Source organism: Phoxinus phoxinus (assembly GCF_949152265.1).
Source record: "Phoxinus phoxinus genome assembly, chromosome: 14".
NCBI classification, from domain to species: Eukaryota; Metazoa; Chordata; class Actinopteri; order Cypriniformes; family Leuciscidae; genus Phoxinus; species Phoxinus phoxinus.
In genome coordinates, this window is record NC_136889.1 from 19,797,127 (window position 1) to 19,815,834 (window position 18,708).

Consider the following 18,708-nt stretch of genomic DNA (forward strand, 5'->3'; position numbering starts at 1 on the left):
AGTTCAGTGAGGGATTTAGAACTCACTAAGTGAATGTGATTCAAACTGCCAGCACACCTCAATTTCGATAAACTTTTATGAATCTTTTTGACTTAACCATTTTGTGAAAGTAATTGATTCATAAATCCTGTTCAAGACAAGCACCAGTAAAGCAGATGTCATCATTAAATCATTACAAGTTTTCATCAAACATAAAGAAATCCACAATTCCACTTCTTGTGCTAAATGGCTTGCTGTCTGCTTGTCTTTACTTGATCACTGATGTTTCATATGCAATTAAATGAGCTGGTGATAATTGCCCATTAAGGTTTTTTAAGAGTGCTTATTTAGATAGTAGATGTTAGAGCCACAATCTTTGTTAAACCAAAAACCAGCCAAAATGGGCAAAAACTAATCATCAAAGGGATAAGGGAGAATTATCAATCCACTTTTATGAGGACTGTGCTGGTTAGGAGTATAGGGCCTACATGAAATTATAGAGTCTCTGATACATATAGCAAGCAAGAAGGTAACACTCTTTCAGTAAAGCTGATAATAGGGAGCGAGTTTTCTCTCTCTGCAGATTTCACTTTAGCTCACAAAGATCAAGAATGGCAGCAATATTCATGATAACAGAATGTTCTTTTTTTCTGTGTCTAAATTGTATCCCCTCCATGTTAAATAATACCGCTTTTATTAAGCCATTTATATAATGACTCTTCATCTCATGTGAGTTTACGTAATTTTGAAACTAATTATTTTAGTACTTTTAGTTCTTTAAAATGATTACCATTCATTTTTAGCGGGGAATTTTTTTAAGCGCATCTTTAACGTTATATGGATGTAAATGTAAACATGAATGAAGCACAGTAGAACAATGCATGCACATTTAAGCCTGCATAAAACACATATGACCTATTATATGACCACCTATTCTTTTTTGCTATAAAAACATGACACAACAGCTCAGCTGATATTACTTGCAGTCTGCCATAAAAAAAAAACTATTCTGGAAAAATCTGTCCTTAGGACAGGATCTTTTCACTTACACAGTATTTCAAGTCTGAAAAGGTGAAAAGCTCTGATTTTCTGAGAAGGCACATGATGTACTTTTATTAAAAGGCACTCTCCCCCTCTCTTGCTGGCATTGTCAAAGAAAAGCACTTGTTGATTGCACTGTACATGCGCCCATCATTTTCTACACAGTACATTTTTTAGACAAGGTAGGGAGGAAGAATGTCTTCTTCCTGCTCCTCTTCTTCAGTGGCATAAAGTTAACAACAGGGAGCATGGCTGCATGGCAAAAAGGAGGCACGATAGAACCATAACTAATATTTTACACAGCAGGGTCTGAAACAAAAGGGGCCATGAAGATATTAGCTAGCAATGTGATGCAGAGAACTTAAGTGACCCTTCAGAAAGAAAAAAAGAATCTCACCTTGACCTTGGAATCTCCCCACACCATGACGAGTGGAGAGATGCATACTGATAGCTGCTGGAAGCTGCAGACATGCAACATGATTTTTTTTGTGTGAAGCAAGGCCATATGAGTCAAAGACAGGGTAGGGAAGAGTGTGAAATTTGAAGAGAGAGAGAAGCTGTTTTTTTATACAGTTTTATTTTATTTATTTTTATGCTTGGGTGGTACATCTTTGGGTGGAACTTTAACTCTGCAATCTGAGATAATGAACTACACTATAAAAGCATACTGGTGACGCACAGGGATTAACATGACAAATGTGAATTTGAAGCAATCTTTTACTTTAGATTCTATAATTGACACATAATAAAATAAACATGAAAATGTAGGTTGAGTACTGATTCTTTAATCCTATTATACATTTTTATAGATCCATTATACAGTACTCTGAATCAACAATAATGTTTTATCTGCCCATATAATATTGCCCAACAAACACCATTACTACTACTGTACAGTATGTCAATGGTCTCAACCAGCCATATGAATTTATTAACCTAATCATGGGCACTACTTCCAATGACTAAGACCCATTCACACTGAGGATGATAACTATATATTGATAAAAATATAGTTCTAAAAATCGTTCTAAACATAAAAGAATAACAGAATCCACACCACAACTGTAATGATAACGGCACAGAGGGGAAAAAATAGCTGGAATCACTTTCACAAGTTTTTTTTTCTGCTGAAAACAGCCAATCAGAATCCAACCAGATTTAAATAGATCAATAATTTAAAGGCAGACATCTGCATAACTGCAGCGCATGCTTAGAATAAACAGAACAATATTGTGCGTTAGTTTGGACACTATAGTTATTGTTACAGTTATCGGTTTTTGGTGTGTAGCCTTTACTCATTCCTATGTCAGACAAGTTTATCACAATGCTAGTCATAAAACTTCATGGAAAAGTAACAGAATAACAGAACAATTACAAAATATTTCTCAAATCTTAGCGCCACAGACTCATGTCATGTTTTCGGTGCACTCAGCCTATTTGTAGTCGCCTGTCGAATTCTCCTCACTGGGCTGTTAATTATTTTGCTGGAAGGTCCTTGATCAAATGTTTGACAAGTTATTAATCAGGAAGGTGGCCTCAGCGGAGTTGCTGAAAGTTAATTTCCACACTTCATTCCGGGGAGATGAATCAGAGTTGGTAGGAGATTGGGCAGCTGCCCCATCAGCACTGCAGACCTCTGGAGGTTGAGGGTGACCTCCATCACCACCGGATTTCCGGTAGACATGAGCCAAAACCACATCCAGACACATACTGCCGTAACCGTCTCTGACCAGCACGCAACGGACGTCCAAACGTTGTCGCAGGTCTATTACCCTGAACTGGGCCTGAGGTGCCACTATAGCTACTGAACGAGGAGGTGGGTGATAAACAGCATTCTCACGTAAGAGACACAGGTGTTTGTCAGTCAGGACAAGCTGGACAAGCTCAGATTCTATTGGTGCCACCGGTGAAACAGGTAAAATGGCGTCAGTATGCAGCTCGAGACTTGATCGCTGAAATCTGACAGTCGTGTAAAGAAGTATTTGTACATGCGCAAGTGCCGGACGTTCACCCTGCATGTTACCATGTAACAGGAAGACCACCTTAGCCAGAGTTTTCTGGAAAGAGCATGTAAGGCGCCCACCAGAGGGTAGAAGCAAATCCTTAATATGGGAGTCCCAGTCTAAGGACAAAGATACTATGTCACTTGACAGTAGCGGATGGTCCAGTGCACCACTCTCGAAAGGGCAAATAGCCTCAAGTAAAGTTCGGGACAGATCTTGACTTAAGACTGCATTGCAAGTGTGCAAGGTAAGTATGCTGTTCTCTGTGATGCCCGTCAGTCTGACAGTCTGCCCAGCAAAACCAATGTGGATCTCCTGCATTTCCTGAAAAGATAATTCATAGAAAACATTTAAAGAGTGTGTGGGGCTGGAAAAATCAGTCAAAGGATCAAAGGTGACCACCAAAAGCTTAGTCTGGAAAAGGACAATAACTGCAGGCTGTGGATCTGGTTGAGAACAGGTGGCGACACTGAGCCAGTATAAAGCTAACACCCGCTCTTCCATTAGCAAGTGGGCAGGGATGACATTGTGCAGGCAGGAGAGAAGCTGCTGAGGTGGAAGGTTCTGGAGATGGAGCAAGGGTTCAGGTACAGAGTGTAGTCTTTGGCAGCATACCTTCAGTCCTTCATTTATCTGGGTGGTCACCGAACCCCTTGTCCGAGTTGTCTCCAAAGCCATTAAAGGGCTCTTCCATTCATCTGTTCTGGATCTTGACAGATCTTGCATGGTAGGCAACGCTACACTCTGTTTACTTACTGACAATATCTCACTATGAGACAGATTGCGTCGAAACTGGGTTGCCTCCAGAGTTGGTTTTGCCTGTGGTCTTAGAGTCAATTCTAACTGTACATGGTGTACAAATGGTAGATCCTTTACCATTGAGCACATTTGATTGTACCAACTACTTTCTCTACCACCGGTTTGTTCCTTCAAAGAGTTTGTAAGCACACGCCCTGCGTCCGCCAGCATCCAGGACACTCTACTAGCAAGGCTCCCCAGGCTAGAGCTGAGCCCACTTCCTTCTGGATCGACTTTGGCTTCTTGACTCTCAACAGACATTCTGGATAAAATCTGCTCGCTAAATTGGCCCTCCATGGTAAGTGGGCTATGCCTCTGTGAAAAGTGCTTCAAGCGAGTCAAGTTGGGCACAAAGGCTACTCCTCCTCCCGTGGCGGAGTGCATGCTCTGTATATGGGACTCTTCAGCTAACAAGCTCCCTTCTGAGCCCACGGTCGGGTGACAGAGATACTGCTTCTCGACATCTAGAAGCCCAGAGGTCCCGTTACGGCACTCTTGAATTATTGTAGTATCCCAGAGCCCTCCATTCACCCCTTTTTCCTCCCCCTTCGTTTCCTTATGTGTCACGTCCACTGACGGAGCTTCAGTTTCTGATTTATGAGGGGCTGACTGCTGCTTCTCCCACCGGATGTTGAGACTTGTCTGAAGCGACTTTCCTAGACTTTTGGCATCTCCTGCAGGGATGTTAGTGACACAGTGTTCTGTAAGTGCCCTGTGTGTCTCAGGAACGTGCTGACACTCGGAAGGTCCGCTGAAACTACTGTCTGTCTTGTTTTTAGGAAAGAGGAAGTTTGTAGGAGCAAGAGATGAGGAAAATATCTGTAAGGAGAAAAAATAATAATAGTGTCAATAGAGTTTAGTTATTCAGGTCACTAAATTTTCTAATATATTTCAATAAATGTATCAATGTTTTATGCAAATGTTTTTGAGACTCTTTTATTATAGTTACCTTGTCTGGCATCTCACAGAACTGGGCTTTAAAGGCTGTGAAAATAACTTCTCATTTCTGCTTACTTCTGTTAATCCTGCATCTGTTTATCTCTGTTTAAGTGGACTAAACACTTCACCCAATATAAATGGAAGAGCCAGGAGTAAAAGCACTGAGAAGTAATTGGTTGGAAACACTTACTCTATGAACCTTTATATTTGTTAGAAAGGCTCTGCATGCTATTTGTATTAGCTGCATTTCCACAGATGAAAATATGATTAAGCCATTGCTTTGATGCACTCTCTTACCAGGGGGTAGCCATAAAGCCATGTAAAACACATGTAATAGGTAAAAAATGTATACATCAAAATCAATGCTAGCTAGGAGTGGGAAAAGGGGCCTTTATACTTGAATTATTTGGCATTTTAATTATTTCCATGGAAAGCAAATAATGCTTAAGGGGGTCAGTCCATATTGGCAACAAAAAGAACAGCATGTTTCTGTGGTAATAAGAAACAACCCCAATAATCACTGTCAGTAATCAAAATACCTCTAATAAAAGTTTAATCTAAATGATCAGTGGTATTACAGTAGATCAACATTACACTTTTGATGCCCTTGATTTATTTAAAAACTGAGAAAGTAGTTGTATTAATTAGGGTCTAATTAATTATAATAGACACTGTGTGGCTAATATTCATACAGTCACTGAGTTAATTGAACAAAATAATGACCTCCTTATGGGCTGAAATCAAACAACTTGACAAGAATAGGACAGTATGTTCACAGCTCAATCAGAAGCCTCTGATTGACAATTTCAACATTTTTAAATTTTCAAGTGCAAACATAAAAACAGCTCTGGCTCCCACTAGGTCCCTGATGCAGCGGCACTGCCTTCAGGCAATGGTCAACTCCATCTATGCTTGTTTTTATAAACAGTGTATTCTTACATTGCCTGTCTCCATACAAAAGTTCTTAAAAAAATCAAGCTACTGCCCAGTCAGCCACAAACAAAAGTTAGCACCTCTGATTTTTCTCTTAGACCTAAAGTATAGAAGAAAATAATTCCATGCAATTCATCCAGAAGTAAAACAGATCTAGTAATAAAGCACCAAGTGGAGGCTAACAACACATGCTTACCCTGTGATTCTCTCCTGAGAAACAACGGTCTTCTGCGTCACCTTCAGGTTGGTCAGAAACCTTTCTGGAACTGTAAGGGAAAACATTCTTCATTTTAGATGGATGATTCAACAAGATAGAAATTCAACATTTGTATTTATATTACAAGGATTAGAGAGGGGGAAAGCATATTTCCTCTTACACTTAAGCATGGCCACAAAAGAGCAAAGCAATTAGGTTTATATTCAAAATCACGATGCTGTAGTCTTTGTTTTGAAGAGTGATTTTAATTATTTTTGCTACGGTTATGACACAAGAGACCTCCAACAGACGGGATGGCAAAAAGACTAAACTGCACAATGTCCCACATCTCCAAAAGAGTCTATTAGATTTGAATAGCAAAGGACCCAAATGTCTGGATGTGATTAGGGCCACTCAGCTAGCTGTGAAATTAAATAGAATGTGCGCATGTAGATTTGAGGATTTACATACAAGCACTTCATCCTCAGACTGTTCGCACGGGGATGGAAAAGGAGCTTGGTGGGAAACGAAGACGACTTTCCGTCAAGCTCAACAGGATTTTGGACAGAAAGCCAAAAATTTAATGGATCCTCTCGTACACAACTTGTCGGATAGCAGAGCATGTACAAGTCAAAACCCTGTAAAATGTCAGAAACGCCCCCAGTAGAAAACAACAACAGAGTACTGATCTTATACCCGAGCTTGGGTTTTTGAACAGCAGAGCATCTATTGAGAGCATTTCAGACACAAAGGTAAACACAACATGATTTACAATGCAGGTCACAAAGGCAATTTCACAGAGCGTTTCTTGGGTAGGGATGTAAAAAGGTGAAGCATACATTTTTCAAAAATGCCATGCATAATTTTACTAAGGAATTGTAGAACAAAATTAGTAAGAACAAAATTAGTACTGATTTTACAGCATTTAGTAGTGCATTCAATAAACATGGTTGTCATAAGTATAGGTCAGATAGGCTCCAGACTACAGGCACAATGCACAGCATTAGATAGGAGATTGAAATTCTGAACCTTGACTAGTTTCTACCCAAGCAGTGTGGCTCTTTTGGACTGTCTCTTGTATATTTACATCTCTAGTCTCTATACATCACCATGCCCTGTCTGTGATCTTTTCCCTCCCAAGGTCTCTGCTGTCTTTCTGTCACCTCAGTTGCATTCTTGGTGACTGGCTTCCAGCAGTTTTTGATATTGTTGTTTGATTGTTGTTCCACAAATAAGCATGCTATTTTCCATATACTAATCAGTGTGAATGAAAACCACATTACCGTTAACCTAGCCTCGCCATTACCAACATTTGGCATTTTTAACCTGAAATGGCAAATAAGAATGGGCTTGTGAGTCGCTTCATACTATACTACTTGATCAATGAATCCAAAACACTTAATTTTATTTAATTTTTTACTCCTCAGTCCTTGCAAAGTTAACCTTTCAATTAACATTCCAGATATTTAAAGGGGTGATGAACAGCATTTTAATTTTTTGTTTCCTGAGGTGCACTTATAAATGTTAGTATGATTTTTACATAAAAAATTGTCTTCATTTAGAAATAAAAGCTAATTTTCTGCCCTAATTTTAGCCCTCTGATTTGAACACTCTGTTGGAAGACTTCAATGTACTGTAAACGTCCACTGCTATGATTGGCTAAGATATTTGCATATGAAAACTATTATATCTGGAACTCTCTCGAAATCTTTTACTACAGTATCAAAGGTTGCAGCAATAAGCATTGTCACCTTCATTGCAATGAAAAGCTTTCACTTTTATCAGTGTAAACATGTAAATAAGAGAATCATTGTGCAGTTTAGACAGCGTAAGTCTAAAGTTTAGATAACGGGAGTTTAGGCGAGAGTCCAGAACTCAGTCACTGATAAACTTGCACTGTGTGATAGACAGCTCCAATGGTTATACTGTAAAGTGAGGGTTCTTTGATCGCTTTCTGTATATCATTTTATCACAATTTTCACGCTACTAAGAGAAACAATGTGTAGTTGACTGTTTAGTCACTGGCTTGATTTACTGAAGCATTGACAGCAATAAACATTTTGAGACAAAGAAAGTCTGACTGTCTGACATTAATCATTACATATCAGAAAGCAGTGATCACAGAATTAACAGTTACTTACATGCAGTGGCATTACTGTCCGGACCATATAGTATTGCTATAAACGTCAGCGCGAAATTGCGACTTAGAATCCACAGTAAAATGTGAAACAAATAATGCTCTACTGAAACACTGTGAAAATAAATAAACACATTCCTAGCATTATAGGATCCTTTGGAAGGTAATGTTACTTTTAGTCCAGTGATGCTGTATCTCTCTTCACTCCTTCTCATCTCACTAACGCGTCACTGGGCAGGGCCAAAGACGTGACGACGTAAACGTAGGGATTGATTTGATTCTGCGGGGGCGGTTTTTTGTCATAATGTGACAAAATCTGAAACGAGTCGTTTTCAGAGCTTGGTTTCAATAAAAGCTGTTTTTGGATTAACGAGGAAGTTGTGAGTTCTGAAACTTACAGGAAGTTGTTAATAGTACAATAACCTCTTACATGTTAAAAGATCAAGGGAAATTTGATTTTCAATTAATGACCCCTTTAAGCACTGGGCGCATCTTCTGTTTGCAAAGGAAGAGAAGGGGATTGGGTGGGGATAAAACATCTTTTTAAGGAAATCTGTTAGAGCCTGAACGATTCATATGTTGTTATTCTACATAATATCCAGAACATTTAATTAAATTGTGAATGTACATCATCAAAAAACCCCAAAAAGAAAGAAACAGGTTTCAGCGAAGTGACAGAACAGGTGAGAAGCATCTGTTTCACTATTATTAAACTTTTGCAGTAGCACACCTTCTGTTTGCAAACTGAGAGGAAGCAGAGGTGAATGTGGGAAAGATAAACACACTCATCCTTACATATAAAGCTTGAGCAAATGTAATGGTTTAATAGCAGCATATTTTTTGCAAGTGTAAAAATGTAACTTTTACATTTACTTACTTTAAAAGGTTAGTTCACCCAAAAATAAAATTTCTGTCATTAATTACTCCCCCTCATGTCGTTCCAAACCCGTAAGACCTTCATTCATCTTCGGAACACAAATTAAGATATTTTTTATGAAATCTGATTCCGGTTTCTGAACCAGCCACAGGCAGCAACGTCATTGCAACTTTCAAGGCCCAGAATTGTAGTAAAGACATTATTAAAATAGTCCATGTGACTACAGTGGTTCAACCTTAATATTATGAAGCGACAAAAGTACTTTTTGTCTTAAAAAGGTTCCTGAATCAGTTGTAATCAAAGTAGATGTAATGTTCTTGTTGCTGTAGTGTTAAAGCTATTGATTATGTTTGTAAGCTTTCCTTAGTAAAATTGTAAAACTGCAAAATGACAAACACATGAATCCAGGCCAATGGAGACCAACAAAATTAGTATTTTTATTTTGTCTTACCCAGCAAATCTGTACAGAGCAGGATATAAATATATAGTACAAAACTGACTTATAAATTAAAGCATTTTTGGATAGTGTAATGGTTTCCTTTTTTGCTCTGCTGGTATTTAGCCATGTTTGATGCTTGCATCAAATCCTATTGGATTTCCATTCTGATGCTTTTGCAGAAACCAAATCCACAGTCTATCACATGAAAGCCAGAACAAAATAAATTAGCAATCTGCTAGGCTTGCAGTGCTCACTTCAAACACACAAATCCATTATCTATAGAAAGCTTTGAACAACAAAGCCAAAGACGACCAAACAAACAAAACATTTTGTAAACACCGACAAAGGAACAATTAGGGGGAACAGCGTGCAGAACATTGCCGAAGGCGTCTAAAGCGCCACACATAGACTGTGTGTACATGTGAAGAGCCCGGAGGTTCACAGATGATGCATGACGTCTCCAGGCTCCAGCTGCAAACAGTGGAACGTCAGAAAGAACTCTCCCAGCTGGGAGTTGGGACACTGGGAGCTTTCTTTGTTGTCATAGTTGTCGACACACAAGACACAGAACAGCCTGAACCTCTCTAGCTGTCCACATGTCTTATTCTCTTTCTCATCAAACTTTCTTATGTGTGTGGTAATTCTTACACAGACTAACACGAGGGTGTCCATCCTGCTCCTGGAGGGTCAATGTCCAGCAGAGTTAGGCTTCAACCTGTTCTAATACACCTGCCGGAATTTTCCAGCAATCCTGAAGATGTTGATTACTGGCTCAGGTGTATTTAACGGGGGATGGAGTTAAACTCTGCAGGGATGCTGGACACCCCTTGACTAACATGACTAGTAGTTACCATAGGTGTAATTTGCAGACGGGACGGGTGGGACATGTCCCTACCACTTTTATGAAACATCTCACTGCATGGATACCCATTTCAAATAAATCATCCAGTTGACGTTTATTTGTGTTAAATAAGAGGCGATCTGGAGCGTGTTGTTTATGAAATTATGCTGAGGTTTCTTCGCAGCTGTTATCAGTGGCGGAACGTTCTCAGTCTTCACACAGGCGAGCGTGTCAATCTATCTCTTAATGCCGTTGCGGAGACTCTATTCTTTCTGGTGAAATCACAAAACAAAATGCACACAAATGTGTCCCTGCTCTTGCTATACAATCACTGATGAACATCTTTGATTTGAATGAGGAAAAAAAGCAATACAAGGGCGGATTAGAACCCGGAACCTCTGACACGCTCTACTAAAAAGTTTTACCACCACTAGGTAAACCGAATGATAATTGTGGATCTATGCATTTATTCACTAATGTGAAGAAGAATCTCGGGACTAACAATATATTGTATTATAGATATAGTACATGTAAGAATGAAACTGTCACATTAAACATGAGTTCTCAATGTACTATTGAAACTGATTTCTGGATATCGTAATGTAATTTTTTTTCTACAATTGCTATTGTACATATAGCACTGTATCAGCAATACACTGCAAGTAAGAGCCAAAAAAAGAAATTAGTCTAGTGTGTGGAATGAATTCAAATGCAGATGCCAAGAAACTGATTTAAAAAACAGACAAGAAAGACATGTGTCAACTCAAAACAGAACTGAAATAGAATGAAAATGTTAGCTAGGGATCAGTTAAAAAGAGTGACAAAAAATAGTTTTTTGTTCTGTTTTTTTACACAAACCTGAACTGTCACTTACATTAACAGTCCTAGGACAAAAACTTACTGAAAAACTTGAATTTTGAGAGGATTTTGCTATTTTTGAGGCAAGGTAAAAAAATTTGGTTGAATGATGAACAATTCACATCTTCAGAGAATGAAAAAATTCAGCACCATGTGAAGTTGCAATTTAAAACAATATATTTTATACTTCCATGTTGTTAGATGTGAACAGATCTCAAATCCATCCTAGAAGAAACTAAAAGTGTCCTAAATGTGACAATTTATATCCACTAGTCTAGGTATATAAAAAGTAATAAGTGAAGCAATAAAAGTTAATTTTTCCAGGATAAGTGGTGTGCGAAATGTCTTGTGGAAGAAGATAAAGCTACAGTGCTGACTAAACGTTATATAACATAATGAATCAGAGGATGGATGGGGATACAGCACAGTCTGTCTCACAGCAGGTGTACTCACCTGAAATGACTGAAAGTGTCCACGGAGAACGCAGTGGAGTCACTTGACACGAAGAGCCCAGACTGGAGAGAACACACACACACACACACACACACACACACACACACACAAATGGATGGTTGAGCATCCATAGACACACATCACTGTGGTAAGAACCACTCGCACAACGGAAAGACAGCTGTTTCTAACACACCGCAATTACAGCACACTAATTAAAGCAAACATGCTATTAGGAAACACTGCAAATCACCATCATTCAGATCGAAATGAGAGAGTCGAATGCAAGGAGACTAGTAAACATGATTGCAATGTGCCTCAATGAGCATGGAAATAAAACACCTTTTATAGCAAACTGTCTTTGTTCTAATGAAAGTTTAAAGAGATACAGTAGATCACACAAAACATTTTTTTTTTTTTGGTCATCAGTTATTCGCCGTCATGTTGTTCCAAACCCGTGTGACTTTCTTTCTGCCATAGAACACAAAAGGAGATGTTTAGCAGAATGACTGAGCTGCTCTTTTCCATACAATGAAAATGGAAGGTGACCGGGGGAAAAAAGAAGCCATGCATGAAGACATTCACAAAAATCTTTCCTTGAAAATCATTCTGTGGTTATGGTTCACTTTCACTGTATGGATAAGAGCATCTGAAGCATTCTACAAATAAACTACTTTTGGGTTCTACTCAAGAAAGAAAGTCATACTGGTTCAGAAATGACGAATGATTAAGTTTAGACATCTGAATCGGTCTAATATGTTCTAAGAAACACCTTATCTACATTAATTGTGCAACTTTGTTTTCAAAAGATTAATAAAGATATATTTTAAATCATTTAAAATCAATTGTCTTAAATATCACTCTCTGATCAGAATATTGGACATGTAAGGTGGTATTTCCTCTAAAATTGAGAAAAACTTGTATCGTGGCGCTTGATATTTTACACTGATAAATAATCATTTCAAATTGATAAAAATGGTAAGTTTTACATCATATTAACATAAAATTTAAGTCATAAGATTCTTCTGGGCACAAAATATCAATGGAAACCACACTCAGATGAATTTAGTTTATGCAAGCAATCTTCAAACTATTATGTGCCATTGTGTAATATGGAAATGAGCAGTTTGAGTAAAAACTAAGTTTCGCACAACAAAAATGACTGAATGATGCCGCTGAGAGCTCCGTAAGGCAAGTTAACAGTTGTTTGTGAGCGTAAGAATAGTTCACGCAGAGAGAAGGCGCTGTAATCTCCGTGCACAGAAGAGGAAACAGCTGCTGTCTAACTTTACAATGAGAGACTTAACAGTCAGGAAATATTTAATTACCTGTCACAGCAGTGAGAGACAGAGAGAGGGAGGGAAAGTTAGAGAGAGTGTCAGAGGCTGAGGAGAAAGTAAGACAGAGGAGGAGAAGGTGCATACTCGCACACCAACAACAGAGACGTGTTCGGCTCTTATCAGAAGACACTGAGGTGCACAATTACTTTACCTCTCTGAGGAAATGAAGAAAAAAGGTGTAAAAGATAAAAAGAAAAAAGAGAACTGGTACTTTGCAGACATACCAAGAGGGATTCATAATTTTAGCTTGAGGGAAGTGTATATGTGCCTCTTTGAAGAAGAAAGCTCCTGTTCTACCTTGCATGGAGAAGCACACAGCCAACTGGCATAGCAATTACAACTGAGAGCCGTTTCTGATGACTTGCATTTTTTAACATAAGTTGGTAACAGTGCTCACGCTTCATCCAGCAGTGCTTTAATACATAATTTTTCACAAATAGCTTCAAAAGAGAATTATATCCCCCCACCTTGCGTTTCTCCCGGAGTTGGGCTGCTTCTTGAGGATGGTTGAAATGGAACATGGTGGCCTTTCCAAGTTGTATGTTCACACCTGACAAACAGAAATATAAACATTAATGGTGAAAAATGCAGCAATAAGCAATATCTCTTAAACAATATACCGACACAATTTACCCAACAATACTATTTCACTCTTATATGATATATAACTGTATACATTTACAATAAAAACTAAATATAGGCAATCTGGTAAAAACAAATGATGATAGATAGACGGGAATATAGACAATCCTGAACATGTGGCCGACCTGTCCCTTTCCTTTTCTAGTAAACACTTTATGCATAACGTTACTGAAACACAACTTTCTCTGGAGATTGTGAGAACGATGGGTTTTCCGAGCAGATGCCCATTTCTCTCTTTCTCTCCTCCCTTTTTCTGGAGTGAAAAAAACTAATCTTGCCTCTATTAATGACATCCAAGGGGTGACAAAGCCCTTGAAAGGCCTGCATCAGATGGATTTGGGCCATGGTTGCTGTGGAAATTACTATCATTTGTTCAAAGGAAATGGCTTCAGATGCCACCGTGTCTAAAGAGGGGAACATTGGCAAATTGAAATTTGTGAAAAGGAGACTAGCATGGTTCTCCCACTCTCTTGTGAGTCTCCTCCTTTTTAGTTAGCTTCTCTCTCTTTCTCTCTCTTTTTTTTTTTTTTTTTTAAATCTTACACCCAGAATAGATCTAGCCTGTTTTGTCTGAATTCTGGAGGTTTTACCCTCTTTGAAAGGTTAATCCCACACATGCACTTCAAAACCCCTCTGCACTCTATCGGTTTCATCTGCCAATTAACTGCGGGTCGGGTGCTTTGTCCGCCAGAGTCTTAACCTCAGCCATGTTAGGCTGTTCTGGAAGTGCCACGAGTCTCAGTGTGAGATGAGAGTCACGCTGGTGGACATGTACAAGGATAGAAGCAGTAGGGCGGGACTGTTGCACTCCACGGGCCTAGGAATGTAGAGAGGAGATCTGAAGTGGCAAGACGCAGACATACTCAAAGAGCTTCTTTGAATTCCAGTTAAAACCAGAGTTTGACATGATTCATATTTTCTATATTCGTTTCAAAATGGGTTTAATTGTACAGTTAAGGTATGACAACAAATCTGATTGGATGACTCCAATTCAAAGCTGCTGTAAATAGCTAATAGACAAATCTGTATCCATATACTGCATGTACTGAATTTTATATTAATAAGCCACTGTGTTTTGTCTTTGACTCGCATGGTGTACATAACCAGCCTACAGCCAGGGTATACTACTGTATTACTTGGCAGTTATTGTTATATAAAAATGTCAAAAAGAATGCATTAAAATGATCATTAGTGACAGTAAAAACTCATACTGTTATGTACATTATTACTTTTTATTACTGGCTTACTTAGTTGGGGACGCCTAATATTCAACAATATTATTGATATTAATCAATTGATCTATTGATCTGTTGTATGAGAACTGAACTGAGCTGGACGATGACATATTTTTTTGCAGAACTGCTTTATATATGAAATTAACTAATTTAATAATTGATGATCTTTACAATGGAACTGAATCAACACTGAACTGACTTCAGCTGAACAACAGCCAAAATGCATCCTTTTCCTGTTATAACTGAAAAGCTGCTTTGAAACCACTTATAAACCACTTGTATAAATAAAGGTGACTTGACTAAGAAATGTTTATTGAGCAACAAATCAGCATATTAAAAATTATGACTCTAAAGACTTGAGTAATGACTGCTGAAAATTTACAGTAGGGGTGTCACGATTCTCCAAATCCTCGATTCGATTACATTTTCGATTCTAAGGTCACAGTTCGATTTGATTCTCGGTTACTTTTTTTTTTTTTTTAAAGCACAGGTTGCTATGCCATTTTTAGACCAGACTTTTATGCATAATATATCTGACCTTTGTTCGCAATGTACCACACTACATTGTCAAATTTAAAACATTTATTAAGAACATAATGTAACAATAACTTATATCTTCAGTCAATTGAAAACTTAAGCAAAATAACTTGCGATCTAGTTTCTCTTTTGTAACTGCAGATCTTCTTCACAGAAGATGACATTCAAGTTCACAACAAAAAAAACAAACAAACAAACAAACAAACAAACAGTTTAACAGATAAATCTAAGCGTCACGCAGAGCCACGTCTTTAACATTCTAACACTTTATTCTCTGAGTGTACACACACACACACCGGCGGCGCCATTCGGCGTCTGTCTACGGCGCCCAGCAACGGCTCAGGACCTTTGTTAAATTAATCCTGCCGCGCCACAGAGCGTCCGGTGTGCGATACCTCGAGTTGTCATGGACGCGACGCGGCGCTTCTCGTCCGGTGTGTGCGATACCTCGAGTTGTCAAAGACGCGCCGCTTCTCGTCCGGTGTGTGCGATACCTCGAGTTGTCATAGACGCGGCGCTTCTCGTCCGGTGTGTGCGATACCTCGAGTTGTCAAAGACGCGCCGCTTCTTGTCCGGTGTGTGCGATACCTCGAGTTGTCATAGACGCGGCGCTTCACGTCCGGTGTGTGCGATACCTCGAGTTGTCATAGAAGCGGCGCTTCTCGTTGGGTGTGCGGCCCCCAGAGGAGGTTGACTCGCAGCATTTCAGCACACGTGTTTTTTTCCGCTTGACAAGCCGACCGAACGTAACATGGGGGCGTGGCAGCATCGACGATTCCATTTTTTAATTCGATGATCGAGATTGTGACTTAATTTCGACCTTAATTTACAGTATATTTTGTTCAAATAAATCTTTGTGAGCATAAGCATCTTTCAAAACAAAACAAAAAATTCAGTTTAAACGGAAAAAATTGATAATACGGAACGATAATATTATGCCTAACAACACCCTTTTAACTAGTAAAAAGTAAAGCATTTGAAAATGAATAATGAACTGCAATAGTTTTTCCCAGATCCTACAAAAATGAGACTTAACAGTTTATTACCCTGGGTCAGAAGGTATGGCTGGGTCACCTCCACCCCATTGATTGCACATCTGGCTCCTGGTAACGGCACGAGTGTGACCGCTCCTCTCTGGTTCTCAAACACACAGTGTTCCCTCTGAAGAGCTTCACCGTGGAGAACTGCAAAACAGAGAAAGCTCAAAATGAAAAAGGGTCTGACATTGCCGACAGCTTCCTGTCAGGAACAAAATCGATGCGGACAGAATACAAACCTATATCCTGCTCTGGCTCGGTTCCTCCAGTCCCAGCTGAAGTTTTACCTTCCTAAATCGCAGAACAGGGGATGTTTAGAAAACCCCATAACAGCAAATATTGATTCAATCAATTTGACAAAAAAAAATTTACTTGAGCAAAACTGACAAGCACCATTACATCAATTGGAGACGAGTTCAACTGTACATGTTTGCCCTACGTTATGAAGAGGTGCTGCCTACCTTTAAATGATAGAGAACAACCCCTGTGCTGAGTAGATCTTCATCAATGCAGATTAAATAGGGCATTTGGGAATCAAGAACTACACCAATACCCTCTTTTCTGAGAGCTACTGTATCTTCCTAGATAAGAATCATAAAAGAAAACAGCAAAAGAGACGAGATGAGATGAGATGAGATGGATGGGGGTTGGCAAGAAAGATGATGAGCTAAACATTTCAGAGAAAAAAAACCCTCTAAAATATGTTTAAAGAAGCGGGACCAATGCATAAAACTGAAATGACATTTAATTGTAAAGCATCCGAGCAGAGGAAACAGTGTGTGTGTTGTTTATGACTTTGTCTTCATGCCCCAAGGCCAAGCAGAATAATATCTGGCTTTGGCTATATGTCGAAAGGTTGGGGGAATGGGGATGCTGGGAGAGAGGGAGCGATGTGAAAATAAGAAGAAAACACCATAAATCTTTAAGATCACTATGGGTCCGTCTCAACCTCTCAAAGTTTGTAAAAAGGAAATTCAACCAAACCCCATCTCAGAAACCCTGTTAAAACAAGGACACATTACAACAACCAATACATTACATGTTCAGAAAATAAGACTACTAAAAGACGCTTGGTATTTGAGGTGTGACACTACTAATGTATAAAGACTTGGGGGGTGCATCCTTAGCAACAACAATCCAGTAAGCTGAGAGAAAAATGCATATTAGACTAAAAATAATTCTATACAGAATAAATAAAAAGACTATCTTTTTGACATATCAGGCTACAAAATATGTTTTGAATGCAGGCCTTGCCCACTAAAGACGAGGAATTCATAGATCCATGTGAATAATGTTGAAATTGTCACTATTCTATGCATGGCTTATGATTAATGCTGTGATATAACACAGAGTTGATGTTTTAATTAAAAATCATTACAGTCCAACACCAACATTCCCTATCATAAACATTAAAAGTCACAGTTAAATCAATATTCACAGGGAAAATCCATTGGAGTTGGATTGGAGAGAGGGGGGACACATATAAATATGTATTTAATGGCATTTGAACAGCCCTTCACAGAACGGTAATGAGAAGCAGAAAAATTATTCTGCTGTGCGGGGCGTCTTTTTATTCTTAAATGTGGTAGCACGTGTCCATGCTACTCCTCTTATTTCATTCTCCACAGAGATGGGAGGCACTTCCATGTTCATGAGTGCCATCAAAGCACACATATTCTTCAAAGGCCAAGAGACATCCATGATGGTGCAGGCAGATAGTGTATAAAGATTAATGCATTTGCTACTTTGAGAATGTTGGTTCCAAGGGAGCGATTATCGCATTGGCGAGGCACATATTAAATAAATTCGGCATGCAGGATTTAGCATGTTCATTTTCAGGATGCAAATCCTAGACGTACTACATTCGTGAAAATCCTTGCTGAAAAGACCAGCTTAGAGCAGTATGAATTTCCAGGCTGTTTTTTTTTTTGGTTTGGTTTGGTTCGGGTCTAGTTGGTTCAAGTCAGTAACTAGGTACAAATCAGTCCACTAGGAAGTCTTGCTGGTTAGGCTATAGTTAAGTAACCTTGTGACCAACATGTCAGCATCCAAGTTGTTGTTTTTCTGCAGGGATACCAAACAATTCAGCTTTTAAGGAAAAGGGTGGTAATGGGTTGGACGTGATTCAAGTATTATAGTGCATTTTAGGAATGTATACACTTCAAGTTATTGTATAACCTCAAAAAATTAATTTTGTGTATTCCAATATTTTCTCATGGTCTATCTTATTTTGAAAAATTTCTATGCCATCCACATCGTATGCAAACATCACTAAAATGGTAGAAAGTGTCATGCCTCATCAAATAAGTACTCTGCTTTGAATAATGTGTGCTTTCACCAGGGAACACGCGTCTGTTTCCAATATGAGAAAAGAAATAATGACAACAATCCACCTGACTGAACAATGAGAAAAGACCTTCGGATGC

General features: G+C 38.8%; 1 protein-coding gene across 3 annotated transcripts in view; it reads right to left on the reverse strand.

The window, feature by feature from the left end:
• Window positions 1–1,604: 1,604 nt before the first annotated feature.
• kif16bb (kinesin family member 16Bb) overlaps window positions 1,605–18,708 on the reverse strand; it is a 36,538-nt gene continuing 19,434 nt past the window's right edge. Inside the window, exons 13-19 of one of the 3 annotated variants that reach the window (XM_079634415.1) lie at window positions 16,744–16,863; window positions 16,522–16,573; window positions 16,292–16,429; window positions 13,299–13,381; window positions 11,495–11,556; window positions 5,890–5,959; window positions 1,605–4,640 (exon numbers count right to left, since the gene is read on the reverse strand). In XM_079634415.1, the coding sequence (XP_079490541.1) occupies window positions 2,520–4,640; window positions 5,890–5,959; window positions 11,495–11,556; window positions 13,299–13,381; window positions 16,292–16,429; window positions 16,522–16,573; window positions 16,744–16,863 (2,646 nt within the window). In that variant the 3' untranslated portion in view covers window positions 1,605–2,519. Of the gene's footprint in view, window positions 4,641–5,889; window positions 5,960–9,363; window positions 10,456–11,494; window positions 11,557–13,298; window positions 13,382–16,291; window positions 16,430–16,521; window positions 16,574–16,743; window positions 16,864–18,708 lie in introns of those variants that run through there. The other 2 variants (XM_079634416.1, XM_079634417.1) reach the window with 2 other exon arrangements.